Raw genomic sequence first — 20,852 nt, 5'->3', positions numbered from 1 at the left:
TGGAAGATATAACTTTACTCTCCAAGCATCTAGCTGGACCGTGTGCATCTATATGGTAAGGTACGCTCTTCACTAACAAACCAAAACAGTCCCGTTCTGAAGCCTTGAAGACAGGAAGTAACTGGAAATCTCCCAGAAGCCCTTAAGGGACTTGGAGTGCATAGAAGTGTAATGGGAGGGTTGACATGCACTGTGAAAAGGATCATTGTTGTACTCTGATCTCATTGGCTGAACTATGTTTGAATCAGCTGTAACTTATCCACAAGTTAATTTGTACATACATTTATGTTCCAAGTATCAATATTATATTCTTATCTTAAACCATCCTTAATGTTCACGTCCTCTCAGTGCAGGAAGGAAAATCCATTTGGCTACAGTGGTACACACCAAAAAAGAGTTAAAATAAACTCCTCTTCTACATCTGTCCTTCTAAGCTCAAGCAGATAATGTGTAATTTAATGTTCACAGCTTTTAGACCTACATAGTTTCTCGATTAAGAAGCTAGCACTACAGTGTTGTCGGTATCTAGATAGTCTCCCTTAACTGTGCTCAGGTAGGCGATGACACAAGTGATCACCGCCCCCATCATCATGGTAATCCAGTCAAATTAAGTTAATACTAATACACCTGCGACAAGGGTTTTAGCCCCACTACACAGCCAATGAGAGGACAGGCTCTCCTGCTGAATGACTGGATAATCCTGCAGAGAAACAACACTGCAAATTACCATCCCCAGGTTTAATCCTCATACAGAGAGAGAGAGAGGGAGGGAGGGAAAGACAGTGCCGCTCTGTTGGAGTATTACTGTATCAGAAACCTACAGTATACAACCATAGCAAACAAACATACAGTATTTTGATGAAGTAAACAGTCATTTCTAATTAGAATAATGTTTTGGTGCCAGTTCTATTGACGTTGATGGAGCAGGCATGGCAAGTCCCATTATAACCCGTCATGTCTGTGCTGTGCCTGTGAGAGGCATGTCCGACCTAATATCGATAGAGCTGTTTAACATTTGCCCTCCTAAATATTATTACAAATCATTAACAGTCTGATGGTTAGTTAGTTATTGATAACAAAGGTACTTTATTACAATCGATGCGTGTAGAATACTACCACTTGACACCAGTGACATCATCTGTGTTGTACCCGCACAAACACAGTCAATGACTTGCTCATTCACAAACACAGGGTCCTGTTCAGAGGCTACAGATAAGCTGTGTGTAGTTGTCTATTAAAACCAGTCAGTAGATCTATAAACAAAACACTGATCACCTCTTTTTAGCTCAATTATATAATCAGTCATTCTAAATTTATTTTTCTCTTTGTTCCCTTTTGGATTTCTCTCTCTCGCTCTCGCTCTCGCTCCCTCTCTCTTTCTTTAGGGGGGTGTATGACATACAGGTAATGGGAACAACGGTCGGACAGTATGACAACAAGGGCAGTTTCGGGGAGCTGGCACTCATGTACAACACGCCACGTGCCGCCACCATCGTCGCCACTGAGGAAGGGTCACTATGGGGACTGGTAAGAGCTTGCATGAAGAGAGGGAGGCCTCGGCTCCGGTGGTAGAGAGGTTGTCTACCCAAGTGTCAACCCAAGTGTCCTTGAGCAAGATATTGAACCCCAAATTGAATGTGTAAATGTTTATGAGCAAGTGACACCTAGTATGGCTCATGCTCAGTGCTCAAAGTAACCAGTTGCTAAATTACCGGAAGGTTGTTTTCTATGGTTGTAAGAGATAAATTACCCAATTTTCTAACTATGTGTATTTTGTCACATTTCAATCAGTACCACATTTTTGTAATATTGCCTTGTCAATCAATTTCCAACTGTAAGTGTCACATGTGGCATGTTAAGAATGGAGCCCTGTTGTCTATGAATGGAGCCGGGCTCTGCTGGCTCATGATCTGATGGTTCATGCTGCTGCGGCGCCCCCCTGTGGCCGAGCACAGAATGACCGGCAACAGTCACAGTCTGGTCTGAGAGAATCTGCCTTTAGGGAGTGTTTGCTGACTTGTGCTTGTTTTCCCTAGGACCGTGCCACATTTCGTAGACTAATTGTGAAGAATAATGCCAAGAAGAGGAGGATGTATGAGACTTTTATCGAGTCTGTGCCCTTACTCAAATCTCTGGAGGTGAGTTTAGTTGAATGCTAGTTAGAAAATCCTCTCACTGGCTCCAGCTGCTCTTCACTCCCCCTCTCCCTCACAGGCAATTTTTTCCCCATTACATAGTGGATACCACATCACCTGAAAAAGTAGCCCTCCAGCTAACAAAGCACCCTAACACTTTATATTTAGTTCAGATGATGTCTAAAAATGTACTTTCTTTGACTATATTCCACCTCTTCAGTGTTTTTGATGAACAGTCACCCACCCTTTTTCACACCGCCAAACTCTCTTAAAATGTAGAGAGCCTACAAATGGGGTGAGACGGGCCTCCCCACGGGGCCTTCAAACTGTTTCAGGGGAGGCTCAGTGAATGGAAGTGAAAAATGAAGCCCACATAGAGTAGTCTCAACTTTAAAGATACAGTAGAATTGGGGAAAAAAAATTTCAGACCATCCCTGACTCACAAATTTAAAAACGGTGAGTGTCTTTGGGATCAAATTACATTGTGATCTCATAGGCCTCCAGAAGTTGAGAGAAACTAAACAAGTAAACTAATTCCTGGTATAAAGCAAGAGCACTGTAGGAGATGAGGAAGGGATTTAAAGGAGCTGTAATCTGCCTACATAGTCAATGAAACAATTCTCTGCCAACGTTTCTCTTAATTGTTCTTCTCTCTCAACCACCCACTCTTCCCCCCTCTTTTTCTGTGCAGGCAACAGAGAGGATGAAGATGGTAGATGTATTAGGATCGAAGCAGTTCCCAGAGGGTGAGCGCATCATCGCACAGGTAAGACACGGGTACAGTTGATGTGGTTTCATACAGCAATGAAATGTTAAGGTTTTCCACATGCAAATACAGTCTTTTAAATGTGTTATAAGTTGTTTTCTTTCTCTTCAGGGAGACAAGGCTGACTGCTTCTATATAGTAGAATCTGGGGAAGTGAAGATCATGATGAAGAGTAAAGTAAGAGACTCCTCTTTACCTTCCTTTTATAATCTCACTTTGCCACACCTGACTCCAGCGCTGGAGTAGGGTGTAACGACAGGATAAGGGGTAAAAGAAGAAAAGACTCTGGCTTGTTTGCATTTCTTCAAACCAATCACAATCTTCTTGGTTGTGCTTCTGCAAAATAAGGGCGGAACTTGTTTTGGCGAGGGAAGGAGGGAGGTGAGCCCTGGCACTAAAATGGTGAATTACTCCAAAAGAAATTGCCATAAAAACTATTAAAAGACACGTGGACTGTGTCGTGAGACTTTTACTGAAAGAAATGACAAACCTGCCCTATTCTTTTAGCTGTGGAGGAGCTCACTGGACTTGTTAAAACGACAGGTGATTTGCAAGGTGTATGTCGTTCTTGCAGAAATGTATTAAACCATTATCACAGAAGCCCGTGAGAAGTGGAACAGATCGGTACACTCGTCAAGTCAATGTCACTGGTGCATGCACTGCCGCTGCCGGAGTTAAAGGATGCTAATCAACTCCGACGTGACGATGGCCGCATCAGAAAACTGATCAGCCTTGGGCATGAGAGTCCTCACCAAAACCATGGCTTTTCACATGATCTTTCTGTGTTTACCCTCGCTGGCTCACTGCTTGGAAAAGGAGGCTTTTTCACTAACCGGTGGGCAGTTTTAGACACTAAATTATAAACCTATTCTTTTTAGATCCTTACAGTCATTCACTGAAAGCGTGTAGGTTGCCTGCTTTAAGGTTGTTGTTGTTGTGGTTTCCCGTAGCAAGTCATTAAATGGTTTGAAAAAAGCCAAATCACATCAGTGAAAGGTAGAATAATATTTTTCCACCTGCTGAGGATGATAAATACTGTTTTTTAATGGTACAGGAATATGGACTTCTCACAAAGTAAGCCCACGCATCCCAGTAAAGACCACCAGAGTACAAACATGTTTCCTGGTTTTGCCTAGCAACAGCAGGGATCACAATTGTCTGCTCAGCTGCTGAATGCTTCTCGCCATGGGGGAGAAAAAAAAAAAAAAAAAGGAGTACTCAGTGGTTCCTAACCTTTAATCCTTTCCTCTCTTCCCTGCAGACGAAGGCAGACCATGCAGACAATGCGGAGGTGGAGCTAACGCGCTGTAGCAGGGGTCAGTACTTTGGGGAGCTGGCCTTGGTCACTAACAAGCCCCGGGCCGCCTCAGCCTACGCAGTGGGCAATGTCAAGTGTGTGGGTAAGATGAAACACACTCCGACACACGCTTTTAACGCATTTGTCAGCATCAATGCTGCTCACAAGGACAATGATAAGGAAGTCAGATGAATGTGAATAAAGTAGCTTTATTTCAACATAAGATTTCCAACAATACCTGGGAATGTGATGTCTGCATCTAAAGCACCCATGTGAACATTGTTTATATGTTTAGAATTAAATTGTACTATGAAACAGGTTTTATGTTTTCCTTTATTTGAGCCCATTCATCGTTTGAAGCTACAATTTAAAGTGAAATTCCGGCGCAAAATCATCTCATGGTCTTTTTCGGCATTTATATACATCAAATAAGCCATCGAGACAGTTTTTCAGACGGAAATCCAGGAGAGCCGCTAACACTGAGTAGCTCGGGGAAGTACGGTGAAGGCATTAAAATGGCTTTTGAACCACTAATACTGTATAACACCATACCCACACTTCAATAACACACTTCGTTTTATGTGTAGGGACTGTTCTCATGCTACTGCAGAGGTTTGGTGTTATTTTGAGCAGTATTGGGGGTTAGAAAACACGTTTTAATGCCTTCACCGTACTGCCTCAAGCTACTCAGTGTTAGCCACATCCGGCTGTTAGCGACCCTACCGGATTTCTCCCTTAATAGTTCATACACAAAAAAAACCTGTCTCGATGGCTTATTGGATGCGGAAAAAGACTATGGGATGATTTTGAGCTGAAATTAGACTTCAGATTCAATAAAAATCCTTGGTTTATAATTAAACCAGGTAATATGCACTATTTAAACCCTCAACCTTACAGCAAGGTCTGTGGTATTAATTCCCACTTACCGCGCTGTTACACTTTGTCATGAGATATCAAGTGGCAATTTTACCTTTTGATTAATTCACCATTGCTGTTTAGCTCTTTGTCTCGTCTGCCATCACCTTGCATTTTTTGACAATTAAAGGCTTTTGAATAACTATTGTGCCTTTTTTTTTAATTGGTGCACTAATTCACACTCCACAGTGGATAAGCAGCTCTTCACTTTTAAAAATGAACACAGGATTTCTAAACAGCTTTTTTTGTTTCTCTGTCACCTGTAATCTCTCTGCTGTGAAATCTGCTTAAAATGATAAGTACACTGCTTTAATTTGTTTATCCAGACAGGTTTCTTTTTTCATAGTAGATGTAGTGTCAGCCTCCTCTCTCCTATTTAATATCACACACACACATACATACACACACACACACACACACACACACACACACACACACACACACACTGTAAGGACACTCCTGTCTGTATTGTCCATCAGTATGCTTTCTGTTTGCTGTACTAACAGTTCAACAGGCTGTCTCCAACAGCTGCTCGATCACAAAGCAGAGAAAAATGTCGCTCTGCCATGCTACAGCAACATATGCTGTCTGTTGTACTGTGAACACATACCGACACACAGTAGATTTACTACCTTGTTGTTTCATTAGCCTCAGGTTGAAAATCTGATTGAAGATCTGCTTTCTTTATAGCTTCGGTACTTGATGCTATCAAATGTGTATCGTATCATTTTTAACATACTACTATATGTACTATACTTTTCAACCGTTACATCCTAACATCTCTCTCTTTCCCTCTCTCTCCCTCTCTCTGTGTGTGTCTCTCTCTCTCTCTCTGTCTGTCTGTGCAGTAATAGACGTGCAGGCGTTTGAGCGCCTCCTGGGTTCCTGTAAGGAGATCATGAAGAGGAACATCGCCCACTATGAAGAGCAGCTGGTGGCCCTGTTCGGCTCCAGCATGGACCTGAGAGACTGACCTTTCCACTCCACCCTCCGTGCCTTCTATTACACACACACACACACACACACACACACACACAAACACACACACGTCCTCTCTCATATCACGCAGTGGCTATACAAACTCGTCATAAGCTTGACACAGGGCATGCAAACATGTGAGAAGTTGTACATGACTCACATGCAAGTACATCAATGTCGATACAGTATGAACACACTCTCATACACATATACATATACATATACATTGACACCTATGTAGGCACTGAGAGACGCCCACTTCACTTAGTCTGCTCATCCTCGTGCACATACTAGTTCAACACACTCCTTGATAAGCTCACAGACACACTCAGAGAAAGCTAAAGGCCACAGACCTCGTTGCTCGAGCAGCTTCAACCTCTCAGTATGAATGTCTTTGCTGCAGTGACTTTAAAATAGGTAATGCAGTAGAAGTGCATAAAATACACACACACACTTAAGCACACAGTCCATATACATGTTTGAAAACAAGTCACGCTTCATATGTGCAGACTTTGCATTCTCATGAGCACTTAAACAATTCAAAGTTGTTCCAACGAGCCTCAGCAAAGGACACACACACACACGCACACAGACACACACACACACACACACACACACACACACACACACACAGATACATATACTCAAACACACACACACAGGCAACCACGCAAGAAAAACTTTTAAAATCTCTGAAAAGAAAAAAAATATTCACAAAAAAAAAGTTTAAAGAAGACAGATAAGTTTTAGAAACATTTTATGAAGATGAAAAAAAAAACAGAAGCTTTGATAAAATATTATTTAAATTTAAAAAAAAGTGTTTCCTCTTTGGGAGGCCGGGGTGCAGAACTTTGTGAGCGCGCTCCATTTCTTCCTCTACTGTTGTTGATTGAGTTGAGTTAGTGCTGGTGATTATTGCAGTACCACAGAAGAAGCAGTGAAAACAATAAAAACCCTACGTTTTCTGGGCCATTGTTATTCTATCATTGACGGCACACTTCATTGTATTGAATTAATTATTAATGTATTGTTATTATATATTCATTTGTTATTTTTTGTTTTACTTTGACCAATTCTGATAAATTCACCATCCATCTCTGACAAAATGTAAAAACTGAAAAAAAAAAATCTAATAAAACATTAGTGCTTATTTCTCCCTGATTATCCTTGAATGAGTTGTCCTGGATAAAAAAATAAAGCAAACATTTTGTTAAAAATCTCTTCTTGGTTCAAACTTGACTAACAACTTCAGAGTGTGGTAAACGTATTTCGATGATTCAGCCTTGTACTTTTGCTCTTTCTCTCTATCCGTGGGGACCTGGCTTGGGAACCAGAGGGTTGTCAGTTCAAGTCCCTGTACAGACAAAGTACGGAGTGCGGACTGGCAGCTGGAGAAAGGCCAGTGTGCCTCCTGGGTGCCTGGGAGCAAGGCACCGAGCCCCCAAACTGCTCCAGGGTGCTATACCATGGTTGACACTAAGCTACACCCTGGATTTGCATGTTTGCGGTGTGTGTATTAAAAGGGATGATGCATATCACCTTGTGGATTTACAAATTCTATGCAAGGGATGAACAAAATAATGTGCATTTCCTGCAAGGCAACATGTTTAAGAACATAACACTCACTATTTGATGACTTTCAGAGGATCTCGATCATTTCCACAGTTTGTAGCACATTTAAACTAATGTCCTGTTAAGTGTGTTTAATCAGTGTTGGAGAGGGGGTCTATTTAAGACAACTGCACTGCTTTGTTAACGCAGTATCCCTTTGTCAGTTTTTGCAACTACTATCAGCAGCTCAGGCATTTACTGTAGGTGCAGCTACCCAGAGGAGTCCCATTCATCCAAATGCCAATTGAGGAGTATGTTTGGAATAGAAAGCTTTTTCTTGTCACTCTACAGTCTACAACAACATTAGGAGTCCGCAACTCCTGATCAGTGCAACAGAAGGATACGAGCAAAAAACACCACAAAACAACTCCAGCAAACAACAAACTTCTAGGTTCTCAAATGTGTTAACTAAATAAATCCAATGTAGTTTTTCACTAGAATACATGTAATTATTGCACTAGAGTAAATTTAATTATAGCATTAGTATGATTGTAATAATTGAAGTGGAATAAATGTAGTTATCGTACTAGAATAAATGGAATTATGCACTAGTGTAAATGGAATTATTGCACCAGAATAAATCTAGTTGTTGCACAAGAATAAATGTAATTATAGCATTGGTGTGATTATAATTATTGCACTATTGTAAATGTAGTTGTTGCACTAGAATAATTGTTATTATAGACTATTATAATTTAATTATTGCACCAGAATAAATGTAGTTGTTGCACTAGAATAAATGTAATTATAGAATGAATGTGATTATAATTATTGCACTATTATACATTTAATTATTGCACTATTATAAATGTAGATGTTGCACTAGAATGAATCTAATTATAGCAGTAGTATGAGTATAATTATTGCATTAGTGTGATTGTGATTATTGCATTAGAATAAATGTAATCATTGCTGAAATGCAGTAGATTTTACCTCAAAAGGTGGTCATCTTTGCAGGTGAGGGGTCATTCAGTGTCTGTTTAGTTGAGTATGCTAGGTAGGCTCAACGAAAGACACTGTTCTGAGGTCTGGTGGTCTGTGCTTTTATGCTCCTGGAGCTGGAGCTGGAGTAGGGTAACGGGTCAAACAGAAGGTGTCAAGGATGAGAAGAGAATGTTTGGACTGCAGAAGCTGCATATAACTTCACCACAGATGCCTTTCTGTGGGTGAACACAAGTCTGATCATTATTCTTCTCCACATGCATAACCTACTCACCCTTTACAATATCTTGTAATTTTTACTTTGAACTATCTAGTAACAGTTTTGTGTAATAACCCTCCCATCCGCAGGGTGGCGGACCGTTTAGATCAGTGAGAAGCTCAGCGGACGAGGCCGTAGTGTTGCCGGTTAGAAACTGATCTTGGAGCCGATATCATTGACGGTTATCAGCTGTTGTCCATCCTTAAAATAATTATAGCCGACCCCAGATCAGTTGTCACAGCACTCTTGAGGAGGACGAGCACCGGCGAGACTAAAGATGTAGGTAACGTTACAGTGTGGTGAGAAACGAACACGAATTGTGTTTGTTAATGAATAGTCAACTAATTTCGATCAAATGTCACTGCACTGCATTTACTTCTGAAGCTGACAGTAAGCTAATGAGCTAGCTAACATGCAGCACTGACTGCCAATGTGTAGCCTTACCTTACATGGAAGCGGATGCCAAGAAGAGAGGAGGACTAATGGTTTATGTGTTCAAAATAGTGTTTTTCCTTTCTTACCAACACCCACGGGTCAAGAGATTTTGCTCGTTATGTTCTACATGAACATTTTAGCTTTATTTTAATTATTTTTTATTATCATGTATTTACTTTGGGGCATGTAAACACAGGATTCATTCAGGTTGAGGCTACATGATGCGATGGTGTAGGCGTTTAAATTCTATATTTGGAAACCAAGCTTTCCGATATAACTGTTGGACCTTTTCAACTGAATTCCATTGCTAGGCAACAGCCGTGTTCCTTGTTAACGTCCTGTCAGTTGATGTCATTCACAAACACTGCAACAGGAAGTAAACGAGGACTGTTTTTGAATGTCTATGTTAACACATTTGAAAAAGTTTATAGTAACGTTACCAACTCTGATAAAGAAAACGTATAAATGTTTTTTCTTTTTAACCGAAAAAAAGTTCATAAAGTGGAGGCGTGGCTGTCGTCGCTTTGCTCCCATAATGCATAGCGCGCGTGTTACATTTACCGTATTTATTAAACAATGTACACGTCTATTTAATTCAAAACGCTGCACCGTTAACAGATAATATACTCACTTCATATTGTTTTTGTCTGTCGCAGTTTTATAGATACACATAATTAAACGCGTATCCATGAACCGTAACAGAGGGAGGTGAGACGGCGAAAGGCTTCCAGAGCTTTCCCCACTAGAAGTTAGATCACTCTTGATTCTCTTCAGATCGTATAAATCTTTCGCCTTTTACTAAAGATTTCCGTGGAGAGGATCAATAAGAGTTTTAACTAATTTTTTGATGCCCTGCTCACGCGGGGCTTCCTCTACTGGTTCAAAAACAATCGTCATCCACTTATCCCGGGTCGGATCGCGGGGGCAGCAGCACAAGTACGGGACCGCAAACTTCCGTTTCCCGGGCTAAATTAACCAGCCCTATCTGGGGGATCCTGAGGCGTTACCAGGCCAGTGTGGAGATCTAATCTCTCCACCTGGTCCTGGGTCTTCCCCGAGGCCTCCACCCAGCTGGACGTGCCTGGAACTACTCCCTAGGGAGGCGCCCATGGTTCATCCTTACTAGATGCCCGAACCACCTCAACTGGCTCCTTTCAACGCAAAGGAGCAGCGGCTCTACTCCGAGTTCCTCACAGATGGCTGAACTTCTCCCCCTCTCTCTGAGGGAGACTCCAGCCACCCTCCTGAGAAAACACATTTCGGCCGCTTATTATTCATCTTGAGATACATAATATATATAGAGCTCAGTACTCTCCTCATGTCTTGTGGTCATGTTTGGATTAAGTAATATAACATTGTCACACACAATGATCATATTGTATCTGATTGTTCAGTCAGTAAAGAACACCACATTGCTCCCCGTGCTGCGCATGGGTGCGTAACTGTGGTGTGAATGATTAGATTAGATGTATGTAGATGTCCACTGCTATCAGTGTGAATGGGTGAATGTGACAAACACTGTGAAATAGCCTTGAGTAGTCAGAAGATTCGAAAGGCGCTATATAAGTAAAAGGCCATTTACCATTCTTTAAAGTATTTATTTGTCAAATAACACCAACAACTTACAAACGACAACAAAACCAAGCACAAACAGGCAGATAAAACTAAGCTTAAAGGACATCACCCCTCTGTGCCACTATCTTGGTTGTGATTATATCAAGTGCAGTGTGTTTCAACACATTCTTAATGTATCACATCTGAATATACACTCAGCGGCCACTTTATTAGGCACACCTGGTGCTTGATTAAGTGTCAGTGTGGTCTTCTGCTGCTGTTCCCTATCTGCTAGAAAGTCGGTGGTGTTGTGCGTTCACAGATGCTGGAGAGACAAACAGGAAACATGCTAAACTGGAAAATACCACAATATGAAAGCAACTTTGTTCACACATTTACTGTTCTAATAATAACATTACTTTTAATTGACGGCTTTAGGAAAATATTTGTTGTCTTCTTGCCTCGCACTGGAGTCAGCGCCTTGCACAAGAGCCTTTAAGTACAGTGGAAGCTCAAAAGTGAATATAATACAATTAAAGATGGCTGAATGGCCTACGGCATGTGAAACCAATGGAGCCGTTTGGAATGTTATTAGCAACAACGCCGTAGTAACCCTTCTAAGTGTCATAACTAAATGCTGTCATGACACTTGCCTAAAATACTCTAAACACCTGATGAATGAGAGGATACATTATTTCCTGCTGATGTAATCTGGACATCGTTTCAAAGGAATTGCCGTATGTGAAGGTATTGATAGGTTGACCCGTCCTCATCCTCTGTGTGATTCTCAACTGGCAGTTTCCTGTTGCATCTTTCAAACATCCTTCTTTTGTGCATGTTGTGAAAATTTGAAATTACGTTGAGAAGGCAGTACCGCTTGACTGTCAGTCGCTTGGCTTCAGCTTCTCTACTACCTCGGTGAGTTTGTATTTTTTTAAATGTTGCTCGTTTAACTCAAATTTTCCTCAGGATATTTGGACCGCATCATTTTTTTAAAATAAACGTTTGGAATTTGCGTTGTTTCTCTGAACATTTACAGACTCTGTGGACATAGAGGAAAACCCACAGTGTTTCTTCACAGCTTTAGATTGAACTCTCTGCGTCTGCTTCTTTAAGATGATTTTGAGTCCTACTGTAATAGAGTTTGAGCCTCTTGTGAAAAAACAGCATGAATTATACCTTTTAACATATAGTTTTCGACGCCTTAGCAATGTGTAGTAGCATTGGGCTATCTCCTACCATTTGTTGGCTCACATTGTGCTTCAAAAAGCCAATTAGACCATAATGTCAGAAGTATCATCATATCATATTATATATATATATATATATATATATATATATATATATATATATATATGAGATTTTGAGGGTACGGTATGAATCCGAATCAGTTTGCACATCTGAGGGATGTTTGTCTGCTTTAAAACCAAGAAAATAAGCGTTAATCGAACACAGTTGGTTAAATGGCAAAAAAGATGCAACAGAAACCAGTATACATCATGAATGTCATCACATTGCGTTGCGTTCGCAGCCGTCTCAAGAAACCGTGTGGTAAGATGTGTAAGTCTACTTCCCCATTCAGACTAAGACAGAATGATGGCAGCATTAAAACCAAAACTGCACACCAAGATGTGTAAATGCTTATAAAAAGAGGTGAGGAATGAGTGTACGAGAAAACTTAAACATTATTATTTGACAATCATCTCTTTACTTGTTAAGGACTTGTGTAAACACAGTGTGGGTGTAGTCAACCAAATGGTTAAAGGCAGGAATGGATTAAAAAGTCTCTTAGTTTGTTAAGTTCATCACCCATCTATTAGATATATTAGAAATAATTTTCTTAATATTAGACATCAGCTTAACATCTGCACTCAATCCAGTTATGTTCAGTCAAAGCTTAACACGATGCTACAGGGGTTTTTAATAGAAGAACTAAAAAAAAAAATAATTTTCTGTATTTATATTTTCAGGTATTCTATGAAAAACCCCTGTAGCATGTTTCTGTCAGTGTCATTCTGTTGCAGTTAGACTGTGGACAGTCGTGGAGCTCCTGGGGCCCACAAACGGAGCAGGATCTCGATGCTGATAGGCGTCGTGCTAACATTTAGCGTGTATTTGCATCGCCCAGCACAAATTAGCGGCTTTACACTGAGTTTGTATGTAATCGTGCTGTGCATAATTTGCTTCTATGTTATTAAATTTGTGTTTTGAACTATTGGTTTGACAAAAGGAGCAACTTTAAGATTGTGATAAGCATTTTTTATTTTTTCACCATTTTACATGTCAGGCCATAAAAATAGAGAAAAAAATCATCAGATTCATTGATGATGAAGGAACTTGTTGCAGTGCCACTTTAGTCTGGAGTCACACCAGAGCTTTATGAAGATCAATGACTCGCTCCTTCCTCTGTATCCACCAAGTGTCCACGAGCAAGGCACGCGACTCTCGACAGAGTAGCAGCGTGTTATGGTAAAGGTTGCAGTGGAAATAGGGAGTACAGACAGAGATTAGATAGAGATCAACACTCTAGTTTTATCCTCCTGCGTGCTTCTCCTCTTACAGCAGAACCGATCTAAAGACCCGTCAGGGCGCTCAATGTTTACATCTGTTCCAAATGTTCTGCTTACAAGATGAAGAAAGTCTGGTTTCTCTGTCAGATTTATCACAGAAACAATGTCATAATAGAGTGTATATGTGATCGATCAGACCTCCTCCACACCTCTCCCTGGCTCTGACTACCTGTTGTGTAATACAGACTGTTGTTTGACCAGACTAACCACAGAATAGAGGAACTGCATGATAAAAAGAAATGTTCTAACATCTGTGTTTTCTTATATATTACTTACACCGGAGATCAGAATTAGAGATCAAAGTATTAATACTTGATTTATTCTTAAATATTGTTATTTTTTATTGTTCAGATTTTGATAGAATGTGTTGTGTGCTTTGGCTATACCACTGCTGTCCTAGCATGTTTTTTTTTAAATAACCAAGGCGTGTCCAGATCTAAACCCCATAGAGAATCTCTGGAAAATCCTCAGCAAGAAAGTAATGTCTAAGAAACCCACTACAGTGACCGAACTGTGGAAGAGAGTGAGTTAGAATGGACCAAGATCAAACCAGAGCAGTGTGAGAAACTAGTGATGTCCTGTGGGCGCAGATTTGCTAAAGTCATTCAAAGCAAGGGCCTCTACACTTCCTATTTATATATTTAAATCCTATAGCCCTGAGAAAACATTGTTTAAATCTGCTTGTCTGACACAATGGTTACTGTTCTCTGATTTTGCTCAGTTTTTTTTTCACAAAATAAAGGTTTTTGTTGAAGTGCCTTGGTTATGTAAAAAAAACATGCCTGTACAGCAGTGGTATAGCCACAGCAGATATTCTATCAAATTCTGAACAATAAAAAATAACAATAATTCAGAATAAATGAAGTATTAATACTTTGTTCTCTAATTTTGACCTCCAGTGACGATGTAGGGGTTAAATGAAGACTGACTTTAGTTAAACCCTCAGGTTGGAACCATCTACGTCAGCGAACTCCAAACTGGAGAGTGGAGGTGAGCTGGACGTTGACCTGCGGCCCATCTCAACATCTGACTGTCAAACACGATATGTTGAGAAAGCCTGCGAGGTCTCAACATTGGATGGAGATGTTAAAGAGAAGCTGCACACTGACTCTAATCAATCAGAGAAGATCCGTGGCGTTCCTATCCACCGGCGTCCGGACCTGCTGGTTCCCTGCGCAGACCTGGTCAACTCTGAGTGGCAGAGGAGCCAGGCCGCCCGGGTGCACTCTCTCCAGAAGTCCTGCGCAGAATTCCCCCTCTGCCTGGTTCTCTTGAGTGGCCACAGAGAGACAGAGCGGCTGCTGGGCCACGCCCGGCTGTCTCGGGTCGTGGGTCACAGCGGCAGCCTGTTCGTCGAGTCAGTGGTGGTGTCCAGAGCGGAGCGAGGGAAGGGCTACGGCCGGACTCTGATGGAGGAGACTGAGCGCTACGCCAAGAGTAGAGGGTTCAAGCGCCTGTGCCTGACCACCCACGATAAGCAGCACTTCTACGCCCACCTCGGCTACATGCTGTCGATGCCGGTGCAGAACGCAGGCGCCATGGCAGCGTTTGTTCCTATGGAGATGCTTTTGAGGTTCTCCAGAATGCCAAGCGAAGAGACAAACACACAGAAGCAACCACTGACAAAGATGGCTGCTCAAATACCACAAGGAGGGGCTTGTGTTGTGGGTTCACCCCCACCTCCACCACCTCCTTCTTCTATCCCTCCTCCACCACCTCCACCTCCTTCTTCCATCCCTCCTCCACCACCTCCACCTCCTTCTTCCATCCCTCCTCTACCACCTCCTCCTCTTCCTCAGTCTGCAGGGCAGCCTGTAGTTCAGACTCTGACTGAAACTCCCTACAGAGACGCCAAAGGAGCTCCCATCTATTGGATGCACAAAGACATTTGACGAACACACAATCAGATGCACTTGGAAAACACGTTCACCCACATTAATGCACATTGTACATATGTATGTTTCTATGTGCACAGATCAAAAGACAGAAGTACAAACGTACAAACCCATCAATGGTCTTTCACACAGAAAATGAGTAATGGAGGAAATACAGGGAGAGACATAAATGCTTTTGTAAGCCAGAGAAATAGAGAAACTGTTTACGCCTTCATTCATTGGTAAATAACATTCAGATACACTCGGCCTCTCTCAGGCTCAGTCCATAAAGGCGTGTATCTCTGGCTGAAACACAGAAGTGAACACGTTTTTCAAAAAGCAGTTGTTACAAATGCCTTTTTATTTTCATGTTTTGAAGTGAAGGTGATGCTGTTGGTTTGTGGCAGTTTGGATACACTCAACCCTTGTTTTCACTTCTGAATAACTAGCTTAAATAATGACATAGTGAAGCGCCAGTGTAAATGGTCTTGTGACCCCTTAAAGTGCTCTTTACACTACCTGTCACATTCACACAGACATTCATACACTGATGGCAGAGGCTACCTTATCATCCATACCGCATTCAAACACCCATGCACAGCACAGGGAGCGATTTGGGCTTCCGCGTCTTGCCCAGGTCCACAAGCAGGCCAGTGCAGCCGGGCGATTAAATTGCCAATCTTTCGAATGGGGGACGACCCGCTTTACCTCTGAGCGTCAGCCGCCCATGTGTCTGTCCTGGGCCCAGACATATCCCTGTTTATCTCTAACGAAGCAGTGAGTCAAACAGAAATAGTGGTCAACACGATGAAAATAAGCCAACTTTAGCAAATTGTGAATTAAAGCCGCCCACCATTCGAATAGAGTGTTTATTGTTACTTTACTTGGATGTTTGAGCTTCACTTTGCAGAATAATGTACGTGCAGTTTGACACTACAAGACTGTTTTTCATGCTCTTCTTCTAAAGGGGAGGCGTTTCTCTGTGCTCACCTTAAATCTCTGTTTAATTTTAATGATTCTGTGACATCACAACTATTTTTGTAAACAAGCTCTGGTCCAAAAGGCAACTTACACAAGTGTGATGTGGAAACCTGAAGCCTCCAGGTGACAAACACTGACACAGACTTTTCTGTGAACTAGCAGACATCTTCTACGGAGATGTTAATATTTTGATATTGGTATATTTTCAATTTCTCAACGAGGGAAGAAGGCTTGGATGTAATTAAATAATTTCTAACTACTTAATTTAACTATTTTAACAGAAGGGAATCTTTTGAAAGAGGTCTGTTTGGAATTATAGCTCGACTCTGGAAGCATAGTAAAGATAATTGAGAAAAAAACATATTTGGCTCATCCAAACAGCCCAGCCTAGTACATTACCTTTGCCCTTTGAGCCGGGCCTGGGAAAAATCTATATATATTTTTTTAAATCCAGCCTATTCTGCTGCTATTAAATCACGTGAAACTGTAATGTTGAACTATTCGAATGTGCCTTGTTGATCTGCCAGATAACTGAAGCCTTATTTTCTTTTCTATCCTGAGAACATTCTGAAAATAAAGAGAATTTATCAACATATTCCTCTGTCTTTATTTTCCCATGTTATTATCTGCCAGAGTCGTTAATTATCAAATATAAGCTCACATGGTGTTAGAATTATCTTACAGTGCAAACAACATGTTGAAGGCTACTTTAACGCCTGTAAACTTGTGTTTAATTTCCCATGACAACCACGTTAAGAAGTCACTCCCAATGCAGAAAAGTTCCTCATCAGCAAATCTCACTTCCTTTTTCTCTCTCCTGTCAGGAAGGACCCATCAGTTGGTGAGCAGCCATGTTGCTGTCTCACCTCCCTCTCCTTTTCCTCCTCCTCTTCCTCTCTCCTCTGGCCTCCACCTCTCTGCCACCAACCTCCAAGCACGATCTTGTCCTCCCTCAAACCCCCCCTCCTGCTGTGGCTGCAGCAGGTCCGATCCTACAGGGCCGGCCCTTCGTTGTGATGTGGAACATGCCCACGGCCCGGTGTCACAAACACCACAACATCCACCTTGACCTGCGCGACTTCGATATCGTAGAGAACCGACAGCAGAGCTTCCAGGGACAGGTGACTGATCTCAGCTCAGTTTCACCAATGGGATGTGGTACAGACATATATTGATTCTGTTATGGAGCTTTTTTATTGATTTTAATATGTATAAATTAACCACGTTCTATATTTTATATACAAATATATGTAAAATGAGCAAAGCAATGCTTTTGATATGAATTTACAGTTTATATTTCGGGAAACTTTATGATGCATTTGTCCCAACATTTCATTTATTGTCATTCTACAACACAACACAAGATGCATGTTGTAGTCTTTGTATGATACAAAAGAAAAAAACAAAAACAAAACTCTTTATGGTGGAGTAGGGAAGATGAGTTGAGGATTCAGTCTGAAAGAAGTTGCTCTGTAGTCTGTTGTTACAGCAGGGGATGGTTGTCCTGGGCCGTGCTCGAACAATGCCCCTTTGTCAGGAAGTTTTCTACTGCTCCTCTTAAAAGTGGACAAGAACTTGGCAGGGGAATTTTACTTCCTTAAGTTTCCTTAAGAAATACTGTGCAGTGGTTTGTGAGCTTCCCTGACCAGGGGGAAGGTGTTTGCTAACCACGACAGGTTCTCTGTGATGAATCTAAAACTGCTCCACCTCGGTGCCATTGATTTAGACAAGCGTGTGTGTGTGTGTCTTTGCCTGATTTTTTCTAAAATCAACAAACAGCTTCTTGGTGTTGCTGACATTGAGCAGTACGTTGTTCTCTGAGCACCATGGAGAAAGAAAAATTGCTGGGAACATTAAACAGTTTGAAAGACGTCCTTAATGAGTCAAATTAAGAGGACATTGAGCTGGGGAACCCTGGGAACATAGAAAGACTCCTCTGAATGCAAACAGATAGGCTGGGATGTTGTTTTTGAGTCTGAAGAACCAATTTCTCAAAGCACAACAAGATCAGTGAGGACTGAAAAACACAGCAAATGTACCATTAAACCAAAACAACAAGCTTAAAGAGGGTAAAAAGCATTATCCGGCAACAGTGTTTGGTGATAACTTTCTAAATGTTTAAATCTCCTAGAAAATGACCATCTTCTACCGTGACCGCCTGGGGAAATATCCATACCTCTCTCGATATGGCAGTAGGGTAAACGGAGGGATACCGCAGCTCGGGGACCTCTCAACTCACCTTTCCATTGCGGCGACGCAGATGTCCGGCTTGCTGCAGCCAAACTTCACCGGTTCTGCCGTTATCGACTGGGAAGAGTGGCGGCCATTGTGGGAGAGAAACTTTGGAACCAAAATGGAATATCGGAGGCAGTCCAAGATGCTGGTGAGGCAGGAGAGACCGGATTTGTCAGAGACGGCCACGAAAAGGTTGGCAAGGCAGAAGTTTGAGGAGAGCGCTCAGAAGTTCATGGAGGAGACACTGCGGTCGGCGCTCAGAGGTCATCCCAAGGGACTCTGGGGGTTTTATGGTTTTCCAGCCTGCTTTAATATGCAGAAACGAAAGACAGGTAGAACTAACAATGTGTGTCGGGTTGCTCTTCATCTTATACATATAACATTGTTAAAATTCCTGAACATGAAGTTTCTTTTTATAACTGATGATAAAAAATGAAGCTGTCTTTTCTTGTTTCTGGTGTGTGATCAGATAAAAGCTACACAGGACGCTGCCACAATGGGACCGAAAAGCAAAACGACCGTCTGTCCTGGCTCTGGCGTCAGTCCACTACTCTCTATCCCAGCATCTACCTGCCACAAAGGCTAGCAGGGTCCACGGATGCAGCTCTGATGGTCAGGTACAGAGATCTGAGAACCATGGAGCAATGCTCGCCCACATCAAAACACTTCAGCACACAGCCTACAGCAAACCTCTAGTGACTTAAGTTGAACTAAAAGCTTTTGCACGCAGGACATTACTGATGGACATTCTTCTTCACTCAGACACCGACTGCTGGAGGCTTTGAGGGTGGCGTCAGTTTGGCGCCATGGCAACAGTACCAATCATGCCACACCGGTCCTTCCCTACTCCAGGCTAGCATTCACACACACTCTCACTTTTCTTAATAAGGTGGGATTTCTTGCAACTCACAAAACATGCACACTCATTCAAACACATACCAATTTAAAGTGTTCGAGTGTGTGTGTGTGTGTGTGTGTGTGTGTTTGTTTGTGTGTGTGTGTGTGTGTGTGTGTGTGTGTGTGTGTGTGTGTGTGTGTGTGTGTGTGTGTGTGTGTGTGTGTGTGTGTGTGTGTGTGTGTGTGTGTGTGTGTGTGTGTGTGTGTGTGTGTGTGTGTGTGTGTGTGTGTGTGTGTGTGTGTGTGTGTGTGTGTGTGTAGACAGACTTGGTGCACACATTGGGGGAGAGTGCAGCGCTGGGAGCTGCTGGAGTTGTGCTGTGGGGAGAGCTGAAATTTTCGGAATCCAAGGTATGTAATGTTTGTGAGAGATTATATTTGTGTGTGTGTGTGTGTGTGTGTGTGTAACCCTTCTCCAAATCTCCAGCATCAGTGCATCCTCCTCAGAGACTACGTACACACCATCTTGGGTCCCTTCGTCCAGTCGCTGAGGTCTATCACGAAGCGCTGCAGCCTCCAACTTTGCCACGGCAATGGGCGCTGTGCCAGACAACGCCCCAGCTCTAGTCACTTCGCCTCCTCAGGTCCAGCCATGGCCTCTGACGCTAATGAAATCTACCTCAACACTGAGTCCTCCAGTGACAAATCTTTTCACGACCACTTCATGTGTCAGTGCTACCTGGGCTGGACCGGGCAACAGTGTCAAGAGAGGCAGGTCGAAAACAGACAGAAGAGCCAGTAACCCAAACCTTTTTTATCAAGGTGTCAAAATAAAGCAAACCAAATAAACTATGAGTTGTGTTCATTTTGCTGTTTTTTCTTAAAGGTGAAATTCAGTTAAAAATCTATAATACATCATATCATATCACCTCAAAGTGCAAATACTTCAGAGTTTAACTGTTTATTTGTTTAAGCTGTGCTCATTATCTGAGGATCTTGCAGTGCACAACATTGGGGCCTGGGGAAGTTACCTATATTATTCTGGAGATTTTTAAACATGAAGTGTTTGTTTTTGTCACAATATAGTTTTATTATTACGCACTGTGCAGATATAGAATTTAGATAAAAAGTATTTAGCATGCTTTCACATTATTATCAATTTAACAGATGATATAATTAAAGGATGTTGCAGATAAGCTCCAGGTTAAAAGTAGGTGGAGTCAGAGGAAAAGGGATGAGCCCCAGGAAGCAGAAACCTACAGAGGAGGGAGTGTTCTTTCAACAGGAACTGGCTGTTCATTGGAGGAACCAGTGTGACCGGGGGGCGGAGGACTCATGCAGGGAGTGATGGACGGTCCAAAGCCTGAACCAGGGACAGCCGCAGCAATGTTCTTAATCACAACTAGCCAGTGAACTTTATTGCTGTATTAACTCTTTCTGTGTGGGGTGCTCTGGGCTCTTTC

At 42.0% G+C, this 20,852-nt stretch overlaps 3 protein-coding genes across 3 annotated transcripts in view; all 3 read left to right on the top strand.

Moving 5' to 3' along the window:
* The window catches only part of prkar2aa (protein kinase, cAMP-dependent, regulatory, type II, alpha A), a 50,432-nt gene extending 43,143 nt beyond the window's left edge, over nt 1-7,289 (top strand). Inside the window, exons 6-11 of the mRNA XM_083920830.1 lie at nt 1,386-1,527; nt 2,037-2,138; nt 2,827-2,901; nt 3,013-3,078; nt 4,163-4,301; nt 5,962-7,289. Of these exons, the coding sequence (XP_083776956.1) occupies nt 1,386-1,527; nt 2,037-2,138; nt 2,827-2,901; nt 3,013-3,078; nt 4,163-4,301; nt 5,962-6,086 (649 nt within the window). The 3' untranslated portion in view covers nt 6,087-7,289. The remainder of the gene's footprint in view (nt 1-1,385; nt 1,528-2,036; nt 2,139-2,826; nt 2,902-3,012; nt 3,079-4,162; nt 4,302-5,961) is intronic.
* A 4,468-nt stretch (nt 7,290-11,757) lies between these two features.
* On the top strand, nt 11,758-20,191 carry hyal3 (hyaluronidase 3; the record flags this gene model as incomplete). Its single annotated transcript, XM_083919291.1, has 7 exons — nt 11,758-11,810; nt 17,142-17,438; nt 18,449-18,884; nt 19,022-19,169; nt 19,315-19,441; nt 19,711-19,800; nt 19,877-20,191. Exons 2-7 carry the CDS (start codon nt 17,169-17,171, stop codon nt 20,189-20,191), a joined length of 1,386 nt encoding a protein of 461 aa, XP_083775417.1. The 5' UTR covers nt 11,758-11,810; nt 17,142-17,168.
* naa80 (N-alpha-acetyltransferase 80, NatH catalytic subunit) lies at nt 12,392-16,095 on the top strand (the record flags this gene model as incomplete). Its single annotated transcript, XM_083919292.1, has 2 exons — nt 12,392-12,443; nt 14,429-16,095. The coding sequence occupies 2 exons, from the start codon at nt 12,392-12,394 to the stop codon at nt 15,352-15,354; spliced, it is 978 nt and encodes a 325-aa protein (XP_083775418.1). The 3' UTR covers nt 15,355-16,095.
* Nucleotides 20,192-20,852: the final 661 nt, after the last annotated feature.

Source organism: Echiichthys vipera (genome assembly GCF_963691815.1).
Source record: "Echiichthys vipera genome assembly, chromosome: 9".
Taxonomy (NCBI): domain Eukaryota; kingdom Metazoa; phylum Chordata; class Actinopteri; order Perciformes; family Trachinidae; genus Echiichthys; species Echiichthys vipera.
The sequence above is the reverse complement of the archived record's forward strand: the minus strand, read 5'-3'. Positions and strand labels throughout refer to the sequence as shown.